This window comes from Rhinolophus ferrumequinum, chromosome 23 (genome assembly GCF_004115265.2).
Source record: "Rhinolophus ferrumequinum isolate MPI-CBG mRhiFer1 chromosome 23, mRhiFer1_v1.p, whole genome shotgun sequence".
NCBI lineage: Eukaryota > Metazoa > Chordata > Mammalia > Chiroptera > Rhinolophidae > Rhinolophus > Rhinolophus ferrumequinum.
In genome coordinates, this window is record NC_046306.1 from 3,434,567 (window position 1) to 3,458,611 (window position 24,045).

At 49.5% G+C, this 24,045-nt stretch overlaps 1 protein-coding gene across 2 annotated transcripts in view; it reads right to left on the minus strand.

The window, feature by feature from the left end:
• Positions 1-19,428, minus strand: part of GNAS (GNAS complex locus) — a 53,145-nt gene extending 33,717 nt beyond the window's left edge. Inside the window, exons 1-2 of one of the 2 annotated variants that reach the window (XM_033094393.1) lie at positions 17,550-19,428; positions 17,211-17,330 (exon numbers count right to left, since the gene is read on the minus strand). In XM_033094393.1, the coding sequence (XP_032950284.1) occupies positions 17,211-17,330; positions 17,550-19,428 (1,999 nt within the window). The remainder of the gene's footprint in view (positions 1-17,210; positions 17,331-17,549) is intronic. The other variant, XM_033094394.1, reaches the window with a different exon arrangement.
• Positions 19,429-24,045: the final 4,617 nt, after the last annotated feature.

Below are 24,045 nucleotides of genomic sequence, written 5' to 3' on the forward strand. Positions count from 1 at the left end.
ATGAGTCAGGCACCGGAAGGCTTCATCCATCTGGACCTGATCTGCCACTCAGATACCCCACCCCCACCCCCGGAACTGCCAAGAGGACCCAAAAAGGCACCATGCTGGTACCTGGAGAGCTGGGGGGATGGGACCCTCACTAAGTCCTGGGGGCACTGGGGGAAGAAAGCCAATTTACTCAATTCACTGCATTGACGGTGCTGGGTCATCACAGAGGTGGACTAGGGAAAATGGGGGTGTGGGCTGGCACAAGGGGTGGGGAAGTCAACAGCTCAAATGCCCCCTCCCCTGTCCTTTTCCAAGGCCTCCAGTTAGAATTCTATTTTTAAGGACTCCACTATTATAATAAAAATGTGACTCTCTCAGCCTTTGGGCCTTCTAGAGCTCTTTATTAAAATGCAAATGTCCCTAAAGGACAGCCCTTAAGCCTTTGCTAGCTAATGGGATTAACTGAACGGAACACAGCCACCTGCAGGGAGGTAAGGAGGCCTAGGGCCAAATCCCCACTTCTCAAATTTGCCACAGGCTTATTTGAATACCCTGAACACCCAGAAGGCGAAATTCAAGCATCCCTGTTTCAGATCTCTTTGAAAGGGGAATCTGAAGCCTGGGCCCAAGTCTCCACTGTGGGGGGAGTCATCTGCTTTCTGAAAGTCTCTGAGCCGTGGTGTCTTCATCTCTTTTAAATCATTTCTCTGAGGATGGAAGCGCTTTCAAGGTATCCTAATAGAATGGTCTGGATTCAAGACAGAAGCATCGGGCTGGTGGTGCGAAAGTAATTGCACATAAGTAATGCATTTACAGAGGCGGCGACTTGTAAGAAAGAACGTTTTCAAAGTAACTTGGGTAACTGATTTTCTGAGCTGGCAAACAAGCTTTAGTTTATGTCCTGAAAATGGGTTTTCACTCACGTTGATTTCTCAGTGGAGAGGGTGTTAACATGTCACAAACAAGGAGAAGCCAAGACTTAATAATCCTGTAAATCTGAATTTTACTCATGGAACAAAACCATTCCCTGTCATCTGGGAGTTCCTTCAGTTCAGCACTTCCCCATCTTACAGCTAAAACAAAAAAATCTCTACCTACCTATCTGTACACACACACATATTTTCCAAAATATGAAGGTCACATATCACGTGCTGAGGATTACAGGAGGCCGATAGATAAGACTATTCCAAGGGCAATGAATAGATAACTTACAAGTATTTGTGAAAGAAAAGTTGGAGATTCAATTCTGGAATTAAAAGTGTGGTCTCTTTTTTTTTTTTTCCACAAGGACTGGGAATTCATTACATTACTTGAACATAGAACATCTCTATTTGCATTATGGATCAGGAAAAAGAGGTCCAAAGCTCAGGGTCTAAGATGGAGGACGGAAGCTAAGATGGAGGGCAGCTCAGGATCTAAGATGGAGGACAGTTCAGGTTCTAAAATGGAGTACGGAAGCTAAGATGAAAGCACTCCACAGTACACCACTACCTCTGGCTGCAAACTATAAACACTTTCTCATTTCACCCTGAGAACCCAAATCCTACACACAGCAGATTCTAAGGTTACATGGAAGAATCTGGGCCCACCCCCTAAGAGAATTTTCAGTCCTAGAAGCTCCTGGAAGGCATAGCTTGGCTCCAGACGGAGCAGAAAAAAGAGAGGGAGCTGGCTGGAGGCAGTTCTCGGCACCACTCCTGAGCCAGGCCTCTGGAGTCCCTTTTGAAAACAAGCCTGCCCTTCAGCAAGGTCCGTAACCCCCAGACTCTATACCTTCTAGAGAAAGGCCTTGTTCAGTACTGACACTTTATCATCACCGTGGCCCACACTGTACCTACAGAAGACTCCATCACTGCTGTCCATGTATAAATTTTCAGCCTCAGACTGGCATGGCAACCTAATGGTTGTGCCTGTCGAATATCTAGACACAGTTGTTTGTTTTCATCCAAGCAGATCTTTCTGGGGTTTTCATAGTTTAACTATCAGGTCTGACAATAATTTTATGTAAGCACTGATCTGCCTTGTTCAACTAGATTGGAGAAGAGTTGGGAGGTTGTTGAAGTCCGTTTTTTGACAGGCTTTTCACCCACCTTCTCTTCGCTGTATATCTATGCCCTATTTAATCACTCAGCAGACTGCCCAGTGTTGTTAACTTCCTGGGTTTCTTTTGATTGTAAGACCATCAAAGGGAGCAGCGATGTCTTATACCTTTGCATTCCCCCTGGGGGAAGGGCACATATCAGGCACTCAATACACATATATTGAATGAATAAATGAATAAATGAAAATGCCCAAAAGAAGGCAGACTCACCGGCCCTGCAAGGATTTCATCCTTCTGAGAGGTTTGGCAGACACATGGGCGGCTACTGCAAGCTAAGAGATGCTACTAGAAAGGCAAAAAGGAAACAAGGCTATTTTGATGCCTAATTTAACCCCAAAATCAGGAACTAACTTATCAGTGAGAAAAAATGGGTGCATATGCACCAAGAACCAGGCTGTATTCCATGCTTTCTGCCAAGTTGGACACAACTACATATGAGGTAAACCTCAGATCTGCCAATAGTCAAAAATTTGAAAAACTAATTCGTGACAACTGTTTTCATTTGGAACCATGATTTTCCTCAATTAGGCGTATCATTTTTGCTAAATTCCCGTTAAACACTTCCCAACAACTTTTCTTTTTTTCTGGATAACCATGACCTCCCTCCCCCCACAATTACTAAATGTCACAGAAGGCCATTTTATGAACATATTTGTGGCAAGTCCCTTTTCTTGGCTGTTAGAACAATTGTCCCCCCCCCACCCACACACACACTGGCCCCTTATCAACCATTTTGCTAAATCTCAAAGCAATACAAATTTAGCTCAAATCAATTAGTAACACATATCTAACTCTGGGCGCTTGGGAAAGTGAACTTTTCCTGGAGAAGAGAAGCTAAACCTTGAGAATGAGCGGAAGCAATGGGCAACCTAGCCAACCGCTTCTGCCTTTGTGGGCCGTGTTTTGCTTGTTTTCAAGGAAAAAACTTCGCAGAAGGGGTTCCTACCACAACAAATTAGGACAAGATTTTGATTTTACTTTTTTTCACTGGAGCTAATGAATAAAGCACAGGACACAGAGGCAGCTGACGGCTCATTTTCCCCATGAACGCCAGGAAACTGCAGGTCGGCCGGTGTGTTGTTCCCATTTATCTAGACTGAGAGATTTGCATCTGGGTGTGACAGTGCTCATTCTCGCCCCCCCCTTTCCCCCCAGGAATCCAAGTTGTCCCAGTCTCCTCCTGCAAAATCTCTCCCCCCTTCCCCTGCCTTTATTACTAAATAGAATTGTCTCCCCTCTCTAATGAACATACCCAGGAGAATAAAACTTGTTTTTCAAAAGTGGGGGGAAGGAAGAAAGGAAGGAAGGGAGGAAGGAAGAAAAAAAAAGAAAACAATGCCTATACTGGGTCTGGCTGGGGCCGAGTTCCTGAGGCCATCAACCTGTAAACTTCTAAGGATTTCCTCAACATCTCAGATATATATGTAACACACAGGGTGTTTGCTTTTAACTTTAGGATTTGCTGGGTTTTGTTTTGAGTTATTATTGAATTAAAGAATTCATGAAGATTTTTTTTTTTTTTTTTTTTTAAGGACAAAAAGGTCTACTGTGTGCCAAATTTCTTCAAACAAAACAAAACCACTGAGTGGGGTAAGGAATCTGAAAACACTTGGAAAATCAGGGGGTGCTAGAAGGGGACTTATTATTAATTAAAGAAAACAACCCCAAATTGAATCATCATTTTAGAATCAGGAGAGGACCGTGCTGGGAAGGGAAAAGGGCCCACAGTGAGAGAGGGGACCGGTCAGAGCTCTGCAAATGAGAAGGGAGACGGGGGCCTTGGTTCCGGGCACACAAGTGTCCTAGCCCTTGTTCTACTCACTGGGCTCCTGGAACAAACATGGGACCCTGGGTGGTGGGACTGGGGTGGGTGGTGGGCAGGGGATGACGACCCCTGGACTGCATTCCTGGGCCTGCCTCCCAACTCCTCCTCCGGGTCGTGCCCAGCCTGGTCCCTCAGCTGTGCTGGCCGCTCCATCTACCACTGGCAGCCCTCCAGCCTCTGCCTGGTGCAACTTCCATGACTTGCAACCTGATCCTCTCTTGTTGTCTCTTCCAGACTGTAAGTTCCTAGAGGGCAGGAACCCCATCTGGTGTTTAGAGATACATTTAGCGAAGACACTCCTTTTCTCTCTTTCTTCCTTCCTTCCTTCCTTCCTTCCTTCCTTCCTTCCTTCCTTCCTTCCTTCCTTCTCTCCCTCCCTCCCATCTCCCCCTCTCTTGCTTCCTTTTGTTCATTCTTCCTTTTCCTTCCTTCCTTCCTTCCTTTCTCTCCCTTTCAAAAAATTCAATTTAATCTCTGTATTTATCTCTTAGGAGATAAATGCATCTTCTTTGCACTTCCTTCTCTCTTCCAACAATGACAAAGTGCTAAGGGGAGTTAGTTTTTAACTTCTGAGAAGTTCAAAAAGATGCTGGGATTTCAACAGTTCAGAGAAAGAAAAACAAAATAAAGGAATTCAAATTCTTTACCCCTTTTCCCACCCCAGTGTAAGGACTGAGCAAGATAAAGAACTGTGAAAAGATACAATGGAGAACATGGGAAAACCACTAAGGAGGTGTGTGTGTGTGTGTGTGTGTGTGTGTGTATGTGTGTGTGTGTACGATATACAAAACTGTTTGCACATGGTGGTTAATACCCTCTTTAGAAATATCCATACATCTGGGTAAAGGAGAGGAGGAGATAAAGAGAAATAAAATCATGGCAGGATAAGGGTGGGGTAGGGGGATTTCCTGTAATATTATAATGTCATTTAGGCAATAAATACAACTTCTGAGGGAAAAAGGGAAAGGGGCCAGGGAAAGAATGAGGCAGACACCCAGTGCTGTGGGAAGCAAAAGTGGGCAGTTTGGCCCCATGTGGGAGACCCTAAATTCTAAGAGGGCGTGGTCCCCTACAAAGAAAAGGTGTGTGTACTGGCGGAGTAGGGACTGGAAAAGACACCCATCAAACGAAAAAATTAAAGCCAATCAAAGCCCCGTGTCCCCCCACTTGGTGTTAAAGTTAACCCCTCAAATGCTCAGGACAGTATGAAACCCCTGCCTAAGATCGAAGATACCCTTCTCCCCACCAAACGTGGGGCTTTTTCCTTTTGAGTTTCCTGCATTTCATCTAGAGAATTCTAATTGATCCCACTTCCTGTGACCACACTCAGCCATTCTGAGCTCTCTGCTGACCTCTGGTGGGGGAGGAGCTCTACTGGCCCAGAAAAGGTGTTGGAAGCGGGTGGTCTACCTGCCCTGCTTCCCCAGCTACCCCCACATCCAGGGGGACAGCCACTGGGGCGTGCTGTGTTCACTGGTTCAGGGTTATAAATTAGGAGGGGTGGGGAGGAAAAAGAGTTAGAAAGGCTTTAAAGGACCCCCAGAAAATTATGGGTCTCAGAGAAGAATGTTGGAATAAAGGTTGTTAACTTAAAGAAAAGGGTTTTAGTAGCAGGGAAGGGGGAGCTTTTGCCTGAAGTTAATGGCTTGTTCAGTTCCTTTGACTTTTCAACTATAAAAGAAGGGAGAGAAAGTTGCTAAGCATGGTGTATGGAGGGTAAGTTTTGTAGGAAAGGAATATATTCACAGTACAGGAATTTGTAGGCCCCCCTCAAATAGGGGACCTCAGGATTTCACACCTGCTACAGGGAGGGGAGGAAGGGAGATGGAAAGGAATGGCAAGGGTACCTGTTCTTTCTGGAACCAACGAACTTGGCCCCATCCATCAGATCCAACTTCCTCTCCACTGAAAACTTGGCCTCGAAAGGCAGAAGTGACCTGTCCCAAGTACACGCTGGGTCTGAGATGAAGGGTGTGTACGGGGGATCCCATCCTTAGACAGGGATGACCCTTGATTAATAAGAATGTTCCTCGTGCAGTGTGGGTTTGCAGCACCCAGGAGAGGTGTTGAGAAGTGAATCTCAGACACCCTGAAAAAAAACCCACTGACGGTCTCGGGAATGAGAAAACACTAAGGATTCATTCTCAGTCAGTACCTTTTCTGTAAAAAAGCACGGATACTCCCTCTAGGAAGGCTCCCTGGGTGCTCCTGCCCACCTCTGACGCTCTTTTCTAGCCCTCGATCAGGATAGGAAAGAATGCACCATTCACCCCTGCTTCCTGCAAAGACTCACAGTGACAGGTACCCCCAAATTATTATTTGCCAAAGGAGAGAAGATCGACCTAAAATTTCCTGTACAATCTGTTGTTTTGGAAAGGATGCTTTAAACAAAGTGTGTTTATGTGTGTGTGTGTGGCGGGGGGGGGGGGGGCAAGCATACCTGTTCCAGTGAAACTTTTTATAAGCAAATTAAAGAAGTTTTAAAGTGAGAAGGATGTCTCTCTTATTTTTCAGATGAGGAAAACTGGGACCCAGAAGATAAAGCCATTTGCCCAAGGTCTCTGAACTGGTTCCCAGCAGAACCACGGTGTGAAGGCTGGAATTTAGAGGTCATTAGTGTGTGCCATTGTGCACCGGCTGAGGTCTACAGAGCCACTGGTTAAAAGTGACAGGATTTGTCCTCAGAAATCAATTGTTCCACTGAAAAACCTTTAAAACTATCCCTGGGGCTTGGGGGTGCGGGCTGTGACCTGAGAACGAGGATTAGGGGAGGGGACCTGGGGTTGTTAGGAGCCACACACTGAAGTGAATTTGAACAGCCAGGCTCTCAACAGTAAAAGCCGAGCGCCATCTGCCAGCCAGCTCTGAGCAGCCTGGCTTTATTTTATTGTTTCTACTTCCCAGCCCTACATAGTTCGTGTTCTCACTCCTTCCCTAAAAAAAGGTATTTCCTGCTGAGAAACTGGCTCCCCCAAGAATCTTATTATTATTATTATTTAAATCTCAAAAGAGAGAGAAAGAGGAATAAAGGGAAAGGGAAAAACAAATGAGGGAACTCCTTAGGGGGCTGACTTCTGCTCCCCCATTTCTCAGCTGTGCAGACCTCTGGGGAGGATGGGACCAGCTCCTTTTCTCCGTGGAAGGCAGCGCTGAGGGTCTGCCTCCTGACTCCTTCTGCCTGGCAGAATGACAATAGGTTTCCAATTTTGAGCCTGCTTAATACCTGAAGTCAGACCCTACCTCTGGGGAATCAAGGTTTTAGGGGGAGGGTGAGGAGGAGGAGGAAAAGGATAGAGAGAGAGAGAGAGAGAGAGAGAGAGAGAGAGAGAGAGAGAGAGAGAGAGAGAAGAGGTGTCTGTCACCCGCCGACTTAAGTCTTAGGATAAGATGGGCTGCAAGGGTTTTGGATTTATGCCAGTTGAGTAAAAGTCTCTGTCTAGAACCCCTTTTCTAGAGTCCCGCCCATCCTCTCACCTTGTTATGCATAAAGCTGAACACAGAGATACCCCTGGTTTTCTCCTACAACCCAAGAAATGTAAGTCCTTCGGCTGACCTTGGCAGAATCATCACAGAATGGGGCCTTGTCAACATGTTTAAGAATTTCTGATGTCACTTGGCAAGTTCATGGAATCCTTGAATCGAGTGCTAGAATCAGCCATGGTCCCAGGAGTGACAACCGTCTAATGCATAAGCCAGTGCTCTCTTCCCACTATCCTAGGACCCTCCAGAAAAGCTGGGACTCCTCTGCCCACCCCATCAGGCCACTTGGGCAAATAGCAACAAATCATCACTGTAAGTTCAGCTCATGCCAAGCAACCTTGGGAAATGATTTCCTAAGAGCGCTCCAGAATGACTGGATCCTATCAGGAAAATTTCCAGACTCCTCAGAAAGGGGAACTCTTCTTTCAAGTGTCCATCTTAAAACCAGCCCTGAATATTTGTGTGCAAAGCAAAAATTATCTAACGTGCTTCCCTTTTAGCAGCTAATCACAAATGTTTAATTATAAATAGCTCTTCGTCTTCTGGACAATACAACTTTAAAAAAGTTTCCCCTAATGTCTGGCGTTTGTTTTGGGGTTCAGCCCGGAGCCTTCTAAGCATTTCCTTGGAAAGATGTTATACTTGGTCCCAGGCAAAATGTCAAAATCAACATTCAGAAAACATGCCTTGGGTAATTTGGAGGATTCTGAAACAAGGAGGTATAAGTTAGGGGGAACTTTGCTTAGTTGACTTGGAACATACAAAGAAGGACATTTTCAATTTTACATGTCCAATATATAATTTGTCAAACAACGGATCCATTTCCACCTGTCACCTTAAAGTAATCCTAATAATAAAAGTGAAAGTGTTTAAATTCATATACATGTCTGGAGTTTAGTTTTTTTTCCCCCCCTACATTTTGTAATTAACTGAAAGGTCACAAATTCTAAATTCTCCAAGAAAAAAAAAAATCTTTATTAAAAAAAATTAAATCTCTGACGAATCTCTAACATCTGAAAGCTCTACTGAAAGACCAGATGGGGACAACAATATAATGTGTTAGGCTCAAAATATAATAAAGAAGCAAAAAATCTTCTCCATAATAGTTACTTGGGACAGAGACTAGTTAGGTGCAAGCTGGGGGGTCAGGACACTGTTTAAACATGAAATCCTGACTTAGTCTTATTAGGATTATTCCAAGGTATTGGTTATAGGGTCTGCCCTAGGATGGGGGCGGGGTATCAACCACCTTATGAAAGACCAAGTGAATGAATCTCCATCGGGAAATGTCCTTGGGTTATTCGTTCTAGTGGCACGACTCTGTTTTATTTCTAAAGCATCTTATTTTACCCTTCTCAATACAGTCATTCACAGGCATTCCTTCCACTGCCCCCCCCACCCCTGCAATGGAACTCCCTGCCTCACCATATCAGTTGCTAAAGGTTAAGGGTCACATCCACGCAGTGGGCTGGCTCCCGACGGGCCTGGGACTAAGGTGACCCAGCTAACAGGGCTCACACGCCCAGGTCCCTGGTGTGCACGCACTGCCAATTAAAGGCCCCACTAGTGTTCCAGACATCCCAGCACTGCTGGATTAGCAGCCGTCTGAGCCCTAGTCCTTCTGCTCTGGGCACCCTTCTCTAGAGCGCAGAGTGAATGAAGGCAGTGCACACCCGCCTCGGTGAGGATTGCCAGCCTGCTCCAGACAAAGGCCTCGAAAGAAGCCCTAAGTGGCAGATGTGATCATTGAAGGGTTAAAATCTATTTAAGCCCCGATTTATCCTGGCCCATCGATTGGCTATGGGCCGACTTGGTTGATCAGAGTCTTAGACCAATTCATTATTTGCTTCCCCAGAATAATTTCCTTTTCTGTTCTACTTGGGATCATCTGAGTCATCTTCTTTTCTGAGATTTCTGGAAATTACTTCTACCCAGGCATGCAGGATCCAACATTGGAATACTTATTTCTTACTGGTTATTTTAACTGAAGTTAATCTGTTCTCTGAAGAGAGCTTTTCCTTTCAAGATGTTCATGATATGCCATATATGATCTCTACCTTCCCCAGAATTTGGTATTGTTAAAGTTAGGGTAGTGGTTCTCAACTGGAGAGGATGTCGCTCCCTTGGGGACATTGGGCAATGACTAGGGACAGATTTGGTTGTCACACTGTTTGTATGTGGTGGGGTGGGCTGCGTGTGTGCGTGTGTGTGTTACTGGCATCTAGTGGGTAGAGCTCAGGGATGCTGCTAAGTCTCCTCCAGTGCCCCCATGACCAAATATCAATGGAGCCACTGTAGAGGAACAGAGCCCCCCAAAATGCTCCTAAAAATCCCAGCACAGGACCAGTAGGGAGAAGTCACAGCTTCAAAATAAAAGGCTGGGTTTGACTAAAGCTTTGTGGCCTAGTCCATCTGGGTTATGTCCTGGGGGTGGTGGGGGGTGAAAGTGAAGTGGGACCCTTCCCTACCTTTGCTGGCTCTTGCCTTCCCCTCTCATTCCTACCACTGATGTGACACCTTTTTTCTGCCTTACGCCGTCTCACCATCTAGTGGCCACCTGAATTATCAATTCACCTTCACCAAATTCACATTTGGAGGGGCAGTGGGCTGAAGGACCCCTGAATGACACATACGCTTTATGACTATGTTAATTAAGCATCTTGCAGGCCTAGACCCTGTATGGAGAGTGGCTATAAGGAATTAAGATGGACACTTTCCTAAGATTTCAGAAGCCCAGGAAGACAAAAAAACTCAAGGTGCTGATGACAAATAAAGTTTGCGTTTTTATTCCTGTGGACCCCAGAGGCATTCTGCCGAAGTCCTTTGGAGTTACTAGCTACAGCCACAAAGAAAATGGCACCTACTTAAAACAGGGTGTTCAAGAGGTCCTGGCAATTTAAGCACCTCCATGCTTCCTAAGTACTTCTGTCTATTCCTGTGAGGTTGGATTTTCCCCCTTTTTCAATTGGACCAAATCAGCAGCTTTTACAGCGAAAGAAACTGAGGCCCAGGCATGTGGCCCCAGAGGTCGGAGGAGCTGGGATGGACATGAGCTAATACGCAGGACCCATGTCTCAGTTTCCTTGGGCTGAGGCCTGGCAAGGAGCCCTTCTTGATCCTGGGCCACGCCTCAATGCCTGGCTTAGTTTTTGAGCATCATTGCAAGCCTTATTCCTTCTTTTCAAAAATCCCACAGCTGCAAACTTACCTGAATGTAGGGTCCCTGTAAAAAAATATCTTCTCTGTCAATTGCACATTAGCAATCAGCTTGATGAAGGACAAAACTGTTCAAAGAGGAAAGAGGAGAGAGGTACCGTGGTCTTTGGATCGAGGGGGAGAACCAACAGAGACGCTCTCGTTGCCCAAGTTCATTATTTCCTTATAAGAATCGACACTCGGGTGACACTGAGCTTGTGAAAGCTTGACTGTGGCACTCCTTAGAAAGTGGGTACAAGAGATTTCCTTCCCATTATCAACTCATTAAAGGAAGTTTAAGGTACTGACTCTGTCCCACACACGAAATGTGTGTGACAACGTCGGAAACACTGACTCATCATAAATTTGGGATCAGATAACACTCGGTACCTTTTTACCTCTCTCCTCGCCTCAAATTGAATCATTAAGAAACATTTAATAAGATCTAATGTTCAAGCTGTGGGCAGAGCTCCGCGAGTCAAAATGCTCATGAATTCTCCTGAGGTTTCACAAATTACTCGGCAGTGCAATTTGGGATGTTCCCTTGAAGTGAGTACGACAGAGCCACACTCCCTTCATTTTCATTGCTCTGTCACAGATCAGTTACCTAACATTCTTTCCTTATTACAGCCCCCAGCAGCTGAGTACAGCTGTGCCAATAACTGTTACTAGCAAGGTACGCACATCAGGTGCTGTCTGTCTGTCTGTCAGATACCAGGGCACCCCCTGTCTCAACTTAGCACGTGATGACCAATAATAACACTTCAAAGTCCCCCCTCACTTTTTCATGTTGTTCCCTACCTCCTTCTGGGAGGCTTCGTCTTCATTCCCGCGGGCTGGCCTGCTTCACCATCTGGCTGTTGGGAAGGAAACTAAAGACAATCTTTTTTTTTTTTTTGCATGTGTAATAACCATAGAATAATCTGTGCCCAGGTCCCCCAGGCTCAACCACACTATTGAGCTGATTTATCGAGAGGGGCCAACAGGGGTGGGGATGTGGGGGACAAGGGACAGGTGACACTTTTTCAGAGCAAGAGCAAAAAGTTCTCTCTTCATGTTCTCTCGGCCACGTCACTCACCTGAGAGTGACTTCACGCAATCATCAATTTGCAAGGTGTCATTTGTCTACTGCTTCAGTTGACCTTTGTTTACAGAGTATGCAAAAGAGTGTATTCTGAAACGGAGACACAGAAAGAGTAGGTGCCTAGTACTTTTAGAGTTAGTAAGTGAACAGCCTCTTGGGGGATACAGGAGACAGAAAACAGAAACAAAAACTTCATTTGGAGCAAGGACAGAAAAGTCAACTTCCAAAAAGTCATGGTTACCATTCACCAGGCACTTACATGTGCCAGGCACTGGGCTGAGAATACCCTTCCAAGGTTCCTCTCAGTTTCCAGAGGGTGACTTTACTTTTAGTATCTGGCCTTCTTTTTAGAGGAATTAAGGAAAATGACATCTCTTCCGGATTCTTCCGGCAACGCCCCGCCCCTCCCTCGTTCAGAGGCTTGTTGGCCATTTTCTAGATGGAGCCTCTCACTTGCCTTCCTCACTTTCATAAAGACCACTTAGGACTCGCTGCGGCTTCTGCAGGATTCCCCCAGATGGACAGACTCAGGCCCATTTCTCTCTCACTCCGTGAAAAGATCAGTATCTTATGCCCAGGTGACCACAGGCCAGAACTGGACTTGAAGGGACAAAGATCCTTTCAAGCTAATCCAACAAAATCTGTTAAGGTGGATGTTAGCAGGGCCAGAGTCGCAGATTCCCTGTTACTGGGGGGCCACCGGGGCTGGAGAGGGTTAATTAGACAGACCAATGCTTTTAGTTCCCTCCTCAGCTACCAATTTTCATGGGTGGGGGGGCCCCTGTCATATCAATTGGCCCTGCCCTTTCTGTTTTGAAAATTGCTACTCTTCCTGAGAAATCTGATTTTAAAATGGACAACTGGCATGTTAATTTCACATTCCAGTGGGAACCCCTGGTGGGTTTAGGAAGAAACCCACCTTTGCCACAGGTGAAAGAAACCAAGAAGCCTAGAGACCAATTTTCATTCCCTGTTCACGTGCCTCCTAAAAGTAACCTTATGTAGAGGCATTTGAAGAGCCACAAGTTTGCTGGGGGTGAAAAGTATGCTTTATTTGGTGGGGAAATTGACTCCAAAAAGAAGAAGAGACATGGCTGGTATGAGGAATTTCAAATCTAGTCACTTAGATTATCATCTCTGAAAAAGAAATTTTTGCTTTTGCTTAATTCCAACCCTCCCGCATATAAGTCAAAGGTGATTTCTAAGATTATGCACTGACTCTCACTAAGTAGGAAATAGCCCTGAGGAAAAGTAAGAAATACTTTTAAAAAAGATCACTATGAAGAATACTGAGCCAGTTATTTTAATATGGTCATTAGACCCAGGGTAGGCTTCTAAACAGCCGACTCCACGGAAACACTAAAAATGTAAGGAAGCTATGCATAAAAGCAACTGCATTTTTAAATGATTACTATTATTTTTAATGGAAACTCAAGTCAGGAGGAAAGCTTTAGACGTGCTGAAGAAAACCAAGGCAGGATTTAGAAAATACTTTAAAAGAAACCTGCATTTAAAAGAAAAAACACCCAACAAACAAGCTAAGACTGCAGTGTTGGCAGATGAGCTAAAGCAAATGGTGGAAACTAAATATCTGCACAGAATGGCAGGTATCTCAGAAATGAGGGGCTCACGTTTCACGTCCACTCAATGGACATTTATAACCAGGGATCTGTCAGGGTTGGGCTATAATTCAGAAGGCAGAAGCCTGCTTGGACACCTGTCATCTGACAAGGGATTTTAAGAGGACACAGCACACTTACGACAATCATGCTTTGCATTTAAACAATGTGTTATAGCTTACTGCCACATTTTGGGATAAGCATGGATTCCTTCACTTACCTTGCAGTCTTTGAGCAAAAGTCCCTGACATTTAATCTCTGAGCTTTTGGTTTATTTGCCTATGAAATAGGGTCCTATCACGTTTTTATTGCCCAAGGCTGCCGTTTCAAAGGACAAATGGGACTCCATGAAAGGCTTTTAAAAATACAATAAGAATGTGCCATCATTATGTGGAATCATTACAATCACTGGTCACTAGTAACTCTGAGGGCAGTTTGCATACCCCTTTCTTCCAAGTCAGGAGGGGAAACACACCATGGTGATGAACCCTTCTCTTTGCTTAACACCGGTGTTTCATGGTATATGTGATTTGGGCAAATTATACAATTTAGCCTGCCTGGATAGAAAATAAGCGTGTTTTGTTTTGTAGTTTTTAAAAAAAATCTATGGGAAATTGGAGTTTAAAAAGAGCAGGGAAGAATTCTGGCCTTGGAGAAGCATGAAATACTACTGGGAGACAGACAAGGGACAATAATAAAAGTCTCTCTTAGTTCTAAAGATTTTGTGGCCTGATAAGCCATACTCTTTCCACTGCACCAAGCAGCTCAGTGGAGGCATTTTGAATCTGGAAAAAATGGCTGTATTGAGGGGGGAAAAAAAAGGCGCTCCTGCAAGATAGGAGGCAATGTATCACTGTTACACCTGGTGGCATCAATAAATTATCATACAATTAATGAGATTCACTGTATAAATAAAGTGTCGTGGCAGAATGGCCATTATTATATATATGGCATTTGCCTGCACGACTTCAGTAAACGCAACTGCTAAGGAATTCTAACCTAGAAGCCCCACTTCTTAAAAATGAGGGGGTCACACCCAAATGAGGTTTCCAAAAGTAGGTTTAAGCCACCACAATTATTCCAAAGGGCAAGAAAAGCACGGAAATAGTCTATTATTGGATAGTGTTGAATAAGAAAAAGGCTTCCACTCTTTAGATATTCTAGAATTTTTGGTCACGTTACTGATTATATCTTTTCCCCTTGTAAGAGTCTCTGCATACAGCATAGGGAATATAGTCCATAATACCATAACTATGTATGGTGCCAGACGGGTCCTAGACTTATCAGGGGGATCCCTTCATAAGTTATATAAATGTCTAACCACTCTGTTGTACACCTGAAATTAATATACTGTATGTCAACTAGAATTAAAAAAAAAAAAAGAAAATCCCTGTAATGTAGTTAAGCTGTTTGGGCAATAAAAACAGAGAGGGCATGTACATGTACACACGTACACACACACACACACACACACACACACACACACACACACACACACATTTTTAAAGCAACAGATGAATCTGCATGTCACAAATTAGGAAGCCACATCACAGGATGGCCATTTGGGGGAGGTTGTTTTACATGTCAGGACTAGAATGGTAGTCGAGTTCTGTCCTAAATCTAAGTCTAAGCCCTTCCTCCTCTCCCGTTCCCCAGGGAGGAACTCAGCCCCAGATGGGGCTCCTCTCTTGTCACTCTGGCAAAATGAAACCTGGTCAGTTGTAGCCTGGCTGTACTCACTGCACTGCCACAGCAGGTGACACTGGCTATCTGCATTCAGGTCCACGCTAGACATGGCCGAGGTTTGGTCTGGACCATGCTTGACACCCCCCCCCCCTGCCACCCCAGGAGCAGAGCCAGGACAATGGCAGGGTGACCCCAGCAAGTTTCCTTTTACTAAGGTTAACCTCCCCCACTCCACCCCCCATACAAAACAAGGGAAACTTGTAATATTCTTAAGACTCGGCCTCAGACAGACAGTTTGCTGCAGGGCTGACGTTTGCATCATCTGGTATAAACCTCCAGTACTGATTTAAGTGGACCATGCTCTCCTCCGCACCCCGCTTGAAATCCCCAGAATAGGACTCAAGACACAGAGCAAAGAGATCTGCTGGGAAAGCTTCATGTCACAGACGAGGCAACTGAGGCCCCAGCATGCAAGGGACACTGCCAATTAGGGGCCAAGTGCACTGTCTCTGGGCTCTCCTGTCTTTACCCGGTTGTGTCACAGGCTTGCTTCCCAGAGCTATGCTTGGAATACTGCAAAGGGACCATTACGGCAAAATCAGTTGTCTGCAGGGAAATAGCACATTGTCTTTTGAGGCTCTGAGGCTTTAGTGCACTTGAGACATCTGAAATTTAAAACTACCTTCCTCCTGTATGTTTTTGGGAAAACGATGATGTCATGCTCTCCCTGGGTGGGCATAAATGACCATCACATTTAAAACTGATTTGTGAGAGATGCACATCACAACAGCGCACAGGTACGTCCACAATGCCATTAATTAAAGCCATCACACATTATAAAATATTGAACAAACAAATGTCGCAAAGCCTCAGAAATTGTGATCTTCAAATCCCTTGAAAGGTCTTAGAGAATAACAAAGAAATTAAGATTGTGGAGCTGCACTTTGGACATTTTCATTGAAGCCACACATGCAGACCACTGCTAGTTGCTGCTTTGATTAACTGTGGCACAGGAGTCAACACCTCAGATTTGAGCTAAGGAGTCTTGAGCAGGGGGAGGGGCCTTGGCAGGGGTGGGGGGAGGAAGGGGGTCCTGGAGAGGGGAGGGGGCAGGCAGAGGGCCGCCAAATGTACCCTTCTAATATGATTATGAACAACACACTTTCACGTTTTTTCCCCAAGCCCATTTGCAGAGGATCTTACCTTCGAGCCTCTGTTCCCCCAGCTCAAGCTGCTTGAAAAGATTCACATGCAAACATTTCTATATTTCACAACTCAGTCAACAGTTTTACCACATGTTGTCCACACACTTAAAATACACGCGAAGCATTTTTGAAAAAGTTTTATTTTAATTGCATTTCAAACATAAGACGGCAATCCACTCCCAAAGCACAACCCCTCTTTGTAAACCAAGCCCCTCCTACTGTACTAGGGTAAAAGTGTAAATGATTGGCTTACCTCGGGCTCTTCCCTAGGAAAAAAATTATTTCATGTTTTAAAAACATAGCCACGCCCACCCCCTCGGAACAAGCCTGGCGTGGTTTTTGGATCCAGACTTGCTTTACTGCAGGTTATGCGTTTTTTCCCCCTCATCCCTCCATCCCCCCCACCAGGTGAGCCGAATGTGTGCAGAATACCGAACTCGTGTGTGCAGCCCGGGACGCCCCAGATACCTGAGTGTCTGGTTTTTCAACCGTAAAGGCGGGAGAGTTTGGCGAACGAATGAGAAGTGAGGAAACGCTTAGCGCAACGGGAAAAAAGAGAGAAAGACATACAGAAAAAAAGGTTATGGAGGCCAGCGGGAAGCGGCCCCCTCTCCCCCCAGCCAGTTGCCCAACATATTACCCCGATGTCCCACCACCTTTTCTCCGCATTTTTCGCGCCGCCCGCTGCAGAGCGCCAGCTCACAGGAACCACCAGAGTATGCGAACACGGAAAGTTTTTGCCCGCGCCATGGCGCACAACACAAGACAGCCCATTCCCCAGTACAAGTACACAGTCGGCGGGTAATTTGGGGGTGCCAGGGATGGGAACTGGGAGACACTTGAGCATATCATGCACAGGCGGACACAATATGGACACCAACACACACCAACAAGCTGTCTGAGTCCAAGCAGCCGTGCCAGGCGAGGCGAGGCGGGGCGCACCTTCCCCACGACCCCAGCCCACCACGGCCCCAACAAGCCTAGCCTGGGGAGCCCCGAGGCCCCTCCCCGGTAGTTCCTGGCTCACCTGAAGCCCCCGCCTTCCTTGCCGGCCCCCACCCCAGGACTCGGGGTCGTCTTACGGTCGCTGGCGCTGGCTTGTCCAGCTGGAAACGACCCTCAGTGTTGTACGGCACCACTTTTCTCCCTGGAGGGCACATACTTCGGCCACCCAAGCCCACCCGAGCCCACCCCCCTCCCGGGGCAGAGTTAGGGCCCCTCACTGGAACTTTCTAGCAGGCTATTCCCGCCTTTGCCCAGACCCCCTCCTCCCGCCGCCAGGCCCGAGCCCCACCGGGCAGCCCTGCCACCCCCTCCCGGGTTCCCCGGCGGCCCTGCTGCCCGCGGGCAGAGTCCGCCGCATTACCTAGAAGCAGCAGGCGGTGCGTACACATGTAACCCATCTTTTCGTCCTGTAGTTGCTTGTCGATGAGCTTGCTGCGTTTCTTCTCTGCGCGCTTCTGAGCACGCTGCTCCAGGGCTTCCTTGCGGATCTGTCTGCGCTTCTCCGCCAGAGGAATCTTCTTGACCTTGGGGCTGCGTGGGGCTTTGGGCTCGGCGCTCTCAGATCGGCCGAAGCAGCCCCCGAAGGCTTGCATGAGGAAGTTGCGGAGCAAGTTGCGCCGGGGCTTTCGGCGGCGGCGATTTCTCCGGGGCTGCACGCAGCGATGGCATCCGAAGGTCCCATCGTCGGATTCATCGCTGCTGCGGTCGTCGCTGCTGACCGACCCCTCGTCGTCGTCGCGGCCGCGGCTGCGCTCAGACCTGCCCCGCCAGGCATACGCGCGAGGAGGCTGCGGAGTAGGCGGATCGGCAGCCTGGATCTCGGGGCTGGGGGGTCTAAGGAAACGGAGCTTGGGGCGGGCTCCGGAGGCAGGGGCCGCAGGGGCTGCCCGGGCAGCAGGAGCGGCTGGGGCGGCAGGGGCTGCCCCGGTGGCTGGCGCGTCAGAGGCGGCTGGAGCGGCTGGGGCTGTCCCGGCGGTTGGAGCGGCTGGGGCTGTCCCGGCGTCTGGCGCGTCAGGGGCGGCTGGAGCGGCCCCGGTGGCAGCAGAGGCAGGGGCGGCTGGAGCGTCCCCAGTGGCAGGAGCTCCGTCGCCCGGAGAGGGGACTTGGCCTCCGTCCGCAGCAGCAGCGGTTGAGCTTCCTTCCATCTCGGCTGCTTCTCCCTCAACTGGGGGTCTCTCTCCCTCTGCTCGCTCTCTCTTAACTGGGGCTCGGGAGACCTCGATGGGCGGGCCATCAAGCGCGATTGGGGGGCTGTCCATGTTGACGGGAGCGTCGTCGACCCCAACGGGGGCGCTACCAATCTCGAGCGGGGGTCCGGGGATCTCCATCGGGGGGCTGTCGCCAGCGAAGTGCGGAGGAGGTCTGACAGCTTCTCGGGATGGGCTGCCGATGGCGATGGCGCCTGGGACCCAGAGGGGGGGCTCGCTCGTGGCGGGAGCGAGGAGGACCGCACTCGGCACCGCAACTCCCGTGAACTGGCTGCTGCTACCGCCGTCGATTTGTAGGATAGCTCGGGGGAGCCCAGGGGGTGGGCTGTCGTCCCCAAAGGCTGCTCCATCAAACTCAAATGGCATAGCCTCCTCAGGGGGAGGGCTGCAGCCTCCTCTGAAGCCTGCATTCGCAGGCCTGAGGGCTTGGGGCTCCTCAGAAGGGGTGCTGTGGACCCCCACACCTGGGCCTCCTGGAGCGAGGTCTGAGACCTGCAGGAGAGGTTGGCAGCAATCTCCCTGGGCAGGTTGCTCAAACTCAAAGGGCATGGCTTCTTCGGGTGGAGGGCTGTAGCTTCCCAGGCCTGGCCTGGCCTCACAGAAGGCTCTGGGCTCCACGAGCGCTGAGTTGAAAGCCTCGAGGCCTGCATGGGCCCCACTGGTGTCTCCAGGCTGCTCCAGGGTAGGCCAGAAGCTTCCCAAGCTGGGCTGCTTGACCTCGAAGGGCATGGCTTCCTCAGGAGGTGGGCTGTAGCCTCCATGGGCTCCGGCTTCCTCGATGGCCTGGCCGAGGCCTTGGAGGTTGGGCCTGGAGACCTCTGGGGGTCCACATGCCTCGCCTTCAATCTCGATGGGGACGGGCTCGCTGTTAGGCGGTTGGGTCTCCATCTCTTCGGCTGCGCTAGGCCCAGCACTGGGGGCAGCTGCCCCTGGGGCCTCCAAAGATGGTTGCTCGGACTGCTCCCCGAGTTCAAGGGGGATATCGCGTTGTCCTGACATATTATTGCCGTCGAGGCAGTTGCACACGCCCATAACACGGTGGCGAACTCTTAAAATAAACTTGGGGCCCCGTAAGACGGAGCACCCAACCGAACTAGGGTGAAAAAAATATCTTAAAAAAAAATCAAAGTACCAGCCAGAAAGTTCTCCAACCTCACTTTCCAACCCTCCTGAGGTCTAGGGGTTCAGGGCCTCAAACCTTAGACTGTGGCAGAAGCAACTCTATTGTTGCTGGTGGAGTGTTGGCTTCTTCTTGGCCACTTTTTATCCCCTCAGGCAGCCCCTGGCCCCCCCTTGGCCTGCCCTTGTCCCCTCCTCTCTCTCTTTCTCTCTCTGTGTTCCAGGCCAGCCCCGCCTGCTTGGATCTGAGGAGCGTGTCGATTCGGTCCGAAAATCGCTCGTAGTGCTCTCTTTCTGCCACCAGGGGACGCCGGCTGGTGGCCAGGCGGCTCTGGGAGCCGGTTCCTGGCGCCGGGAGCCCCGGACTTTGGGTAAGGGGGCTGTTGAGCTCAGGCCCCGCTGGGACGTTTTGGCTCTTTCCACTGCTCTCCCTGACTGATTTGGAGTCTTTCTCCTCTCTTCTCCCCTGGCCAGAGAGAGAGCCTTCTCCTGCGTTGCGGGACACGTGACGCAAGACGTGGGCCCCGGGCTGCTTGAGCGCAGGAGCTGAAACCCTCCCTCCCAGACCCAACTGACTCTCCTTGGGGGAGGGGGAATTGCATGATGTTTTCCTCACCCCAAGTTACCCCTGAACACCTGAGCCGCAGCCCCCAGCCTTGGGCAGCCTTCGATCCTGAGCCCCAAATCCAGAGCGCAAAGCTTTGGGCGCATGGGAAAGGGGTGTCAGCATGCACGAGGATGCGACAGGTGGTCGTGAGCCCACTTTCAGAGAGGACAGGAGGCGAGGGGCGAGGTGATGCCGTGTGCGCACACAATTGGTGTTCTAAATGCCTTAGTGTACTTTCCATCGCTTCTGCAGCTTTTGTTTTCCGGCTTGCCGAGGTTGGCTCCTGTAAAGCACTTCAATGTCCCCCGTACCCACCATGCTCTGGGGGGAGGAGGGGGGGTCTTCGCAGGAGCTTTGAATGGCGCAGGCTGGATTCTCCCGATTTACGTGGACGATGATTCAGGGAAATAGAGGGTCTCGGGCGCATACCACGGAGACCCTCTAATTGGTAGCCACCGCGGCACATAACGGGGGGGGGGGGGCGCGGGATGCGCATGGGGACCCCACAGAGTGCAGGCCTCAGAGTTCCGGGGCTCCTACTGCTCTGGGGCAGGGTTAAAGGAGATTTCAGTTGGGGTTAATGGCTGATTTAGAGTGGTCTCAGAGACTGGTCAACCATTTGCGCACTGAACCCAAAGACACATCGTGCCCTGCTGTGCCGTGCTGTGCCAGCAACCGCGGCCGCGGTGCGCTGTTTCCTGCCTCGGGCGCCGGCTGCAGGGTCGATCAGTTTGTTCCTTCCGTTAGCTCCTCTCTAGCCCCCTCCCAGCCCCTCTTCTCTCGCTATGAGTCTCCCGAGGCAGCCGCTTTACTTTCCAACTGCTGTAGCCCGCCGAGGTGGCACTAAGCTCTGCTAAAAACCCAGCGGCCGCCCTGCTGCGCTCCCGTCTCCGTAGCGCGTGGTGGGCTCAGAGCTAGTGGGGGTAAATACCCACACTACCTGGGTGGGCTTGACGCGTGCGCGCGCACTGCTCTGGCTCTGGGGTCTGCAGTAGGATTTGAGCCCAGGAAAATTTTGCTGCTTGCGGATCACGTAAAACCCGGGACATGGGTATCAGGTCTGTCTCGCCAGCAGGTGACACAGACCTGAGAGCCACCTTTAGGCGCGAGGCAGCTGGGCAGGGGCAGGTGGACACCTGGCTTACGGGCGGGCAGCCCGGCGGATGAGTGTACCAGTGGATGGGCTGCGGCAAGCGAGGCACACCGCCTGGATCGCTGTATCTACGAGCCGCAGGCGGGTGAACCACGCATGATCCAATCTCATTAAGTGTAACACGTCTCTTTCAGAACGAGACCACATCCACAGCGCAGCACTGCCCCCGCGTCTGCCAACCGTGTTGCCGCGCTGCACAGAGAAAAACTGACAAAGTTGGACCCTGGGTAACGTTTGAGGTCCCTCAAAGGTGTATCACCTCAGCTCTTTGGACCTACACACTTCCAAATGCCAACACTGAACTTTAGTTCAAACTTTGGCCAACTATACCCACGCGTAACGGCTCAACCATTTGGGCATCCACTGAATGGGCCAACTGGGTCTCCTCAGTCAATTCACTCCCCTCCGACCCCAGCACTGGGTCAGCCATTGGGTTGGGGTCACGCCAATCAATGCTGCCTGGCGAATGAGCAGGGGGCGTCGGACCGGAAACCGGATATGAGTGGGAGGTCCAATAGGGGGCGCCGCGTTAGAACGTCCTAAGAGATTGTGCTGCTGGGGTAGTTGGAAGCGGTCGGTGGGCCGGCGTATGGCGGCCAAGCGTGGGACGCCACGAGGCCGGCTGGCGCCGGGCGGTCACTCTTCCTGACTCCAAAACTCACAAATGCTGGAAAGATAATTGAGGGTTCTTAGGGGCCAACCCAGGGTCTCACTGATGGCGGTGGGCAAACACACCCAATACCCGGGACCGCCGCCGGGGCAAGGAGGCTTTCCAGGGCCTGGAGATAGAGGGCCAGGACCCTGAAGAAAGAGGGGGCTTACTGCTCCGAGGCAGACGAGCAGCCCCAGATGGATAAGGAGTTGAGGCCCCAGGGATGCTGAGCTCTGCCGAAGTGGAAGGTCAGTAGACGTTGGGGTTGGAGCCCCAGGGAGGCCGTGATGGGGGCCCCAAAGGGACGGTTTGCTCTCGCCAGGCCTCGCGCTTGGCCCACTTCACTGGGGCTCTTTCCCAAAGCACTGTTGTTCAATGAACGGGTACCGGGTCTCTGACATCCCCGTAGGCCTGTGGGACCCCTTTGTCCAACACACACTTTCTGGTATCTTGGTTCTTTGCCAGGAGAGCACATGCATTGAGGGGAGTTAAGACTGGGCAGATAGATACCAACCCTCCATTCTAAAGGGTAAGCAACATAGAATGAAAGACCTCCAGTTGGGGGGATCTTGAAAGTCTTGATGGAGAAAGTGGCATTTCAAATGTGCCTCCATGGAGGGACAGAAGGTTTGGCTATGAATAGAACGTGGCGGGGATAGGAGATGTTGGCTGACCATGAACGAAGATGCTAGGAAACAGAGCTGGGTAAAGAGAATAGGACACTGTGTCAGGTCTTGGAGGACCAGTGGGAGAGAAGTCATGAAAAATTGGATAGGATCTCTCCAAGAATACTATGGCATATCAGAACAACAAGTTTTGAGGCTATTTATGTTGGAAATGGAGGTGTTGATGGTTTTTCAACACCTGCAGGTGAGAATTTGAGGCTAGTTTTAGGAGAGGTTAAGGCAGTATGGAGGATGGTCCTGATGAGAAAAAAAGGGGCTGTGGCTGGTCATAACCTTTAAGGGAGGGAGAACCACACATAGTAAAGGAAGCAGGAAGGCCGAAGAGAGGGGCTCGAGGGATCCTAAAGGACCCTCTAGCAACTTCTGTGCTAAAATGGCACAAAAAGTGGAGGAGACAGAATTTGGCACCTGGGTGATGGGACACGTGTGGGAGGATCTGGGGAGGAGTTGGCATGGTGGCGGAGCCATTTGGTTTTAGACATGGCAGAGGTGAAGGAAGGATGGGCAGTCTGGATGGAGAGCTTTACAGCCTGTTACTTAGGATGGGTCTGAAGTTCAGAAGAAAGATGACAACCCCAAGATCAAAGTGACGGTCATCCTCATTAAGATGAAATCGTTGGATGAGAAACACCCTCAAGGGGAGAAACAGATTTGGTGACAGAATCTTGAACACTTGGGGGTACTAGAGAGGACATCACAGAAGAGAGCAGTGGGGCTAGGAAGAGACCCATAGGCTCAGACCAGAGGGAAGAATTTAAGAATCGGTCAGCAGATCTCGTCTTAAAGGAGCTTCCTTAGCCTCTGCACTGCTGACCTTGGGGACAGGTGATGCTTTAGTGTGACTGCCTGTGCACTGTAGGATGCTTAGCAGCATCCCTAGCTTCTACCCACTAGATGCCAGTAGCATCCCCTTAGTTGTAGCAACCAAAAATGTCGCTAGACTTTGCCATATGTCCTCTGGGGGGCAAAATCGCCCCCCAGTTGAAACCACTGCTATAGTCTGAGGAAGGACCCTGTAGACTTGAGTAGGAATCACCTTAATTTAAAGGTAAATTAGGACCAGAAGAAAAAATTCCAGTACTTAACTCTGATGGTCCTTTTGTCTGCTTCTGTTTATTTTTTCTGCAGTGACTGGCCCCCCAGAATCTGAGAACCCCAAATCTCTTGGGTGAGTGAAACTCCACCGCAGATCAGCAGTGCGACTTTAGAGACCCCCTGAGCATGGCCAGATGTTTGAGGAGCTGATTAACCAGAAAGGCAGCTGGGTGGCCTGGCCACGGGACTCAAGGAATCTGGCATGGTAAGAGCTGGGGTTGATCAGCTGGTGGGCTGCTGGGGCCACTCTGATTGGGGGGCCTGCCTGGGGAGCCCGCTCAGGGCTGGTGATCTTGTTGGCCTAAGACAGATGGACTTGGCTGGGGATGAGTGGCTG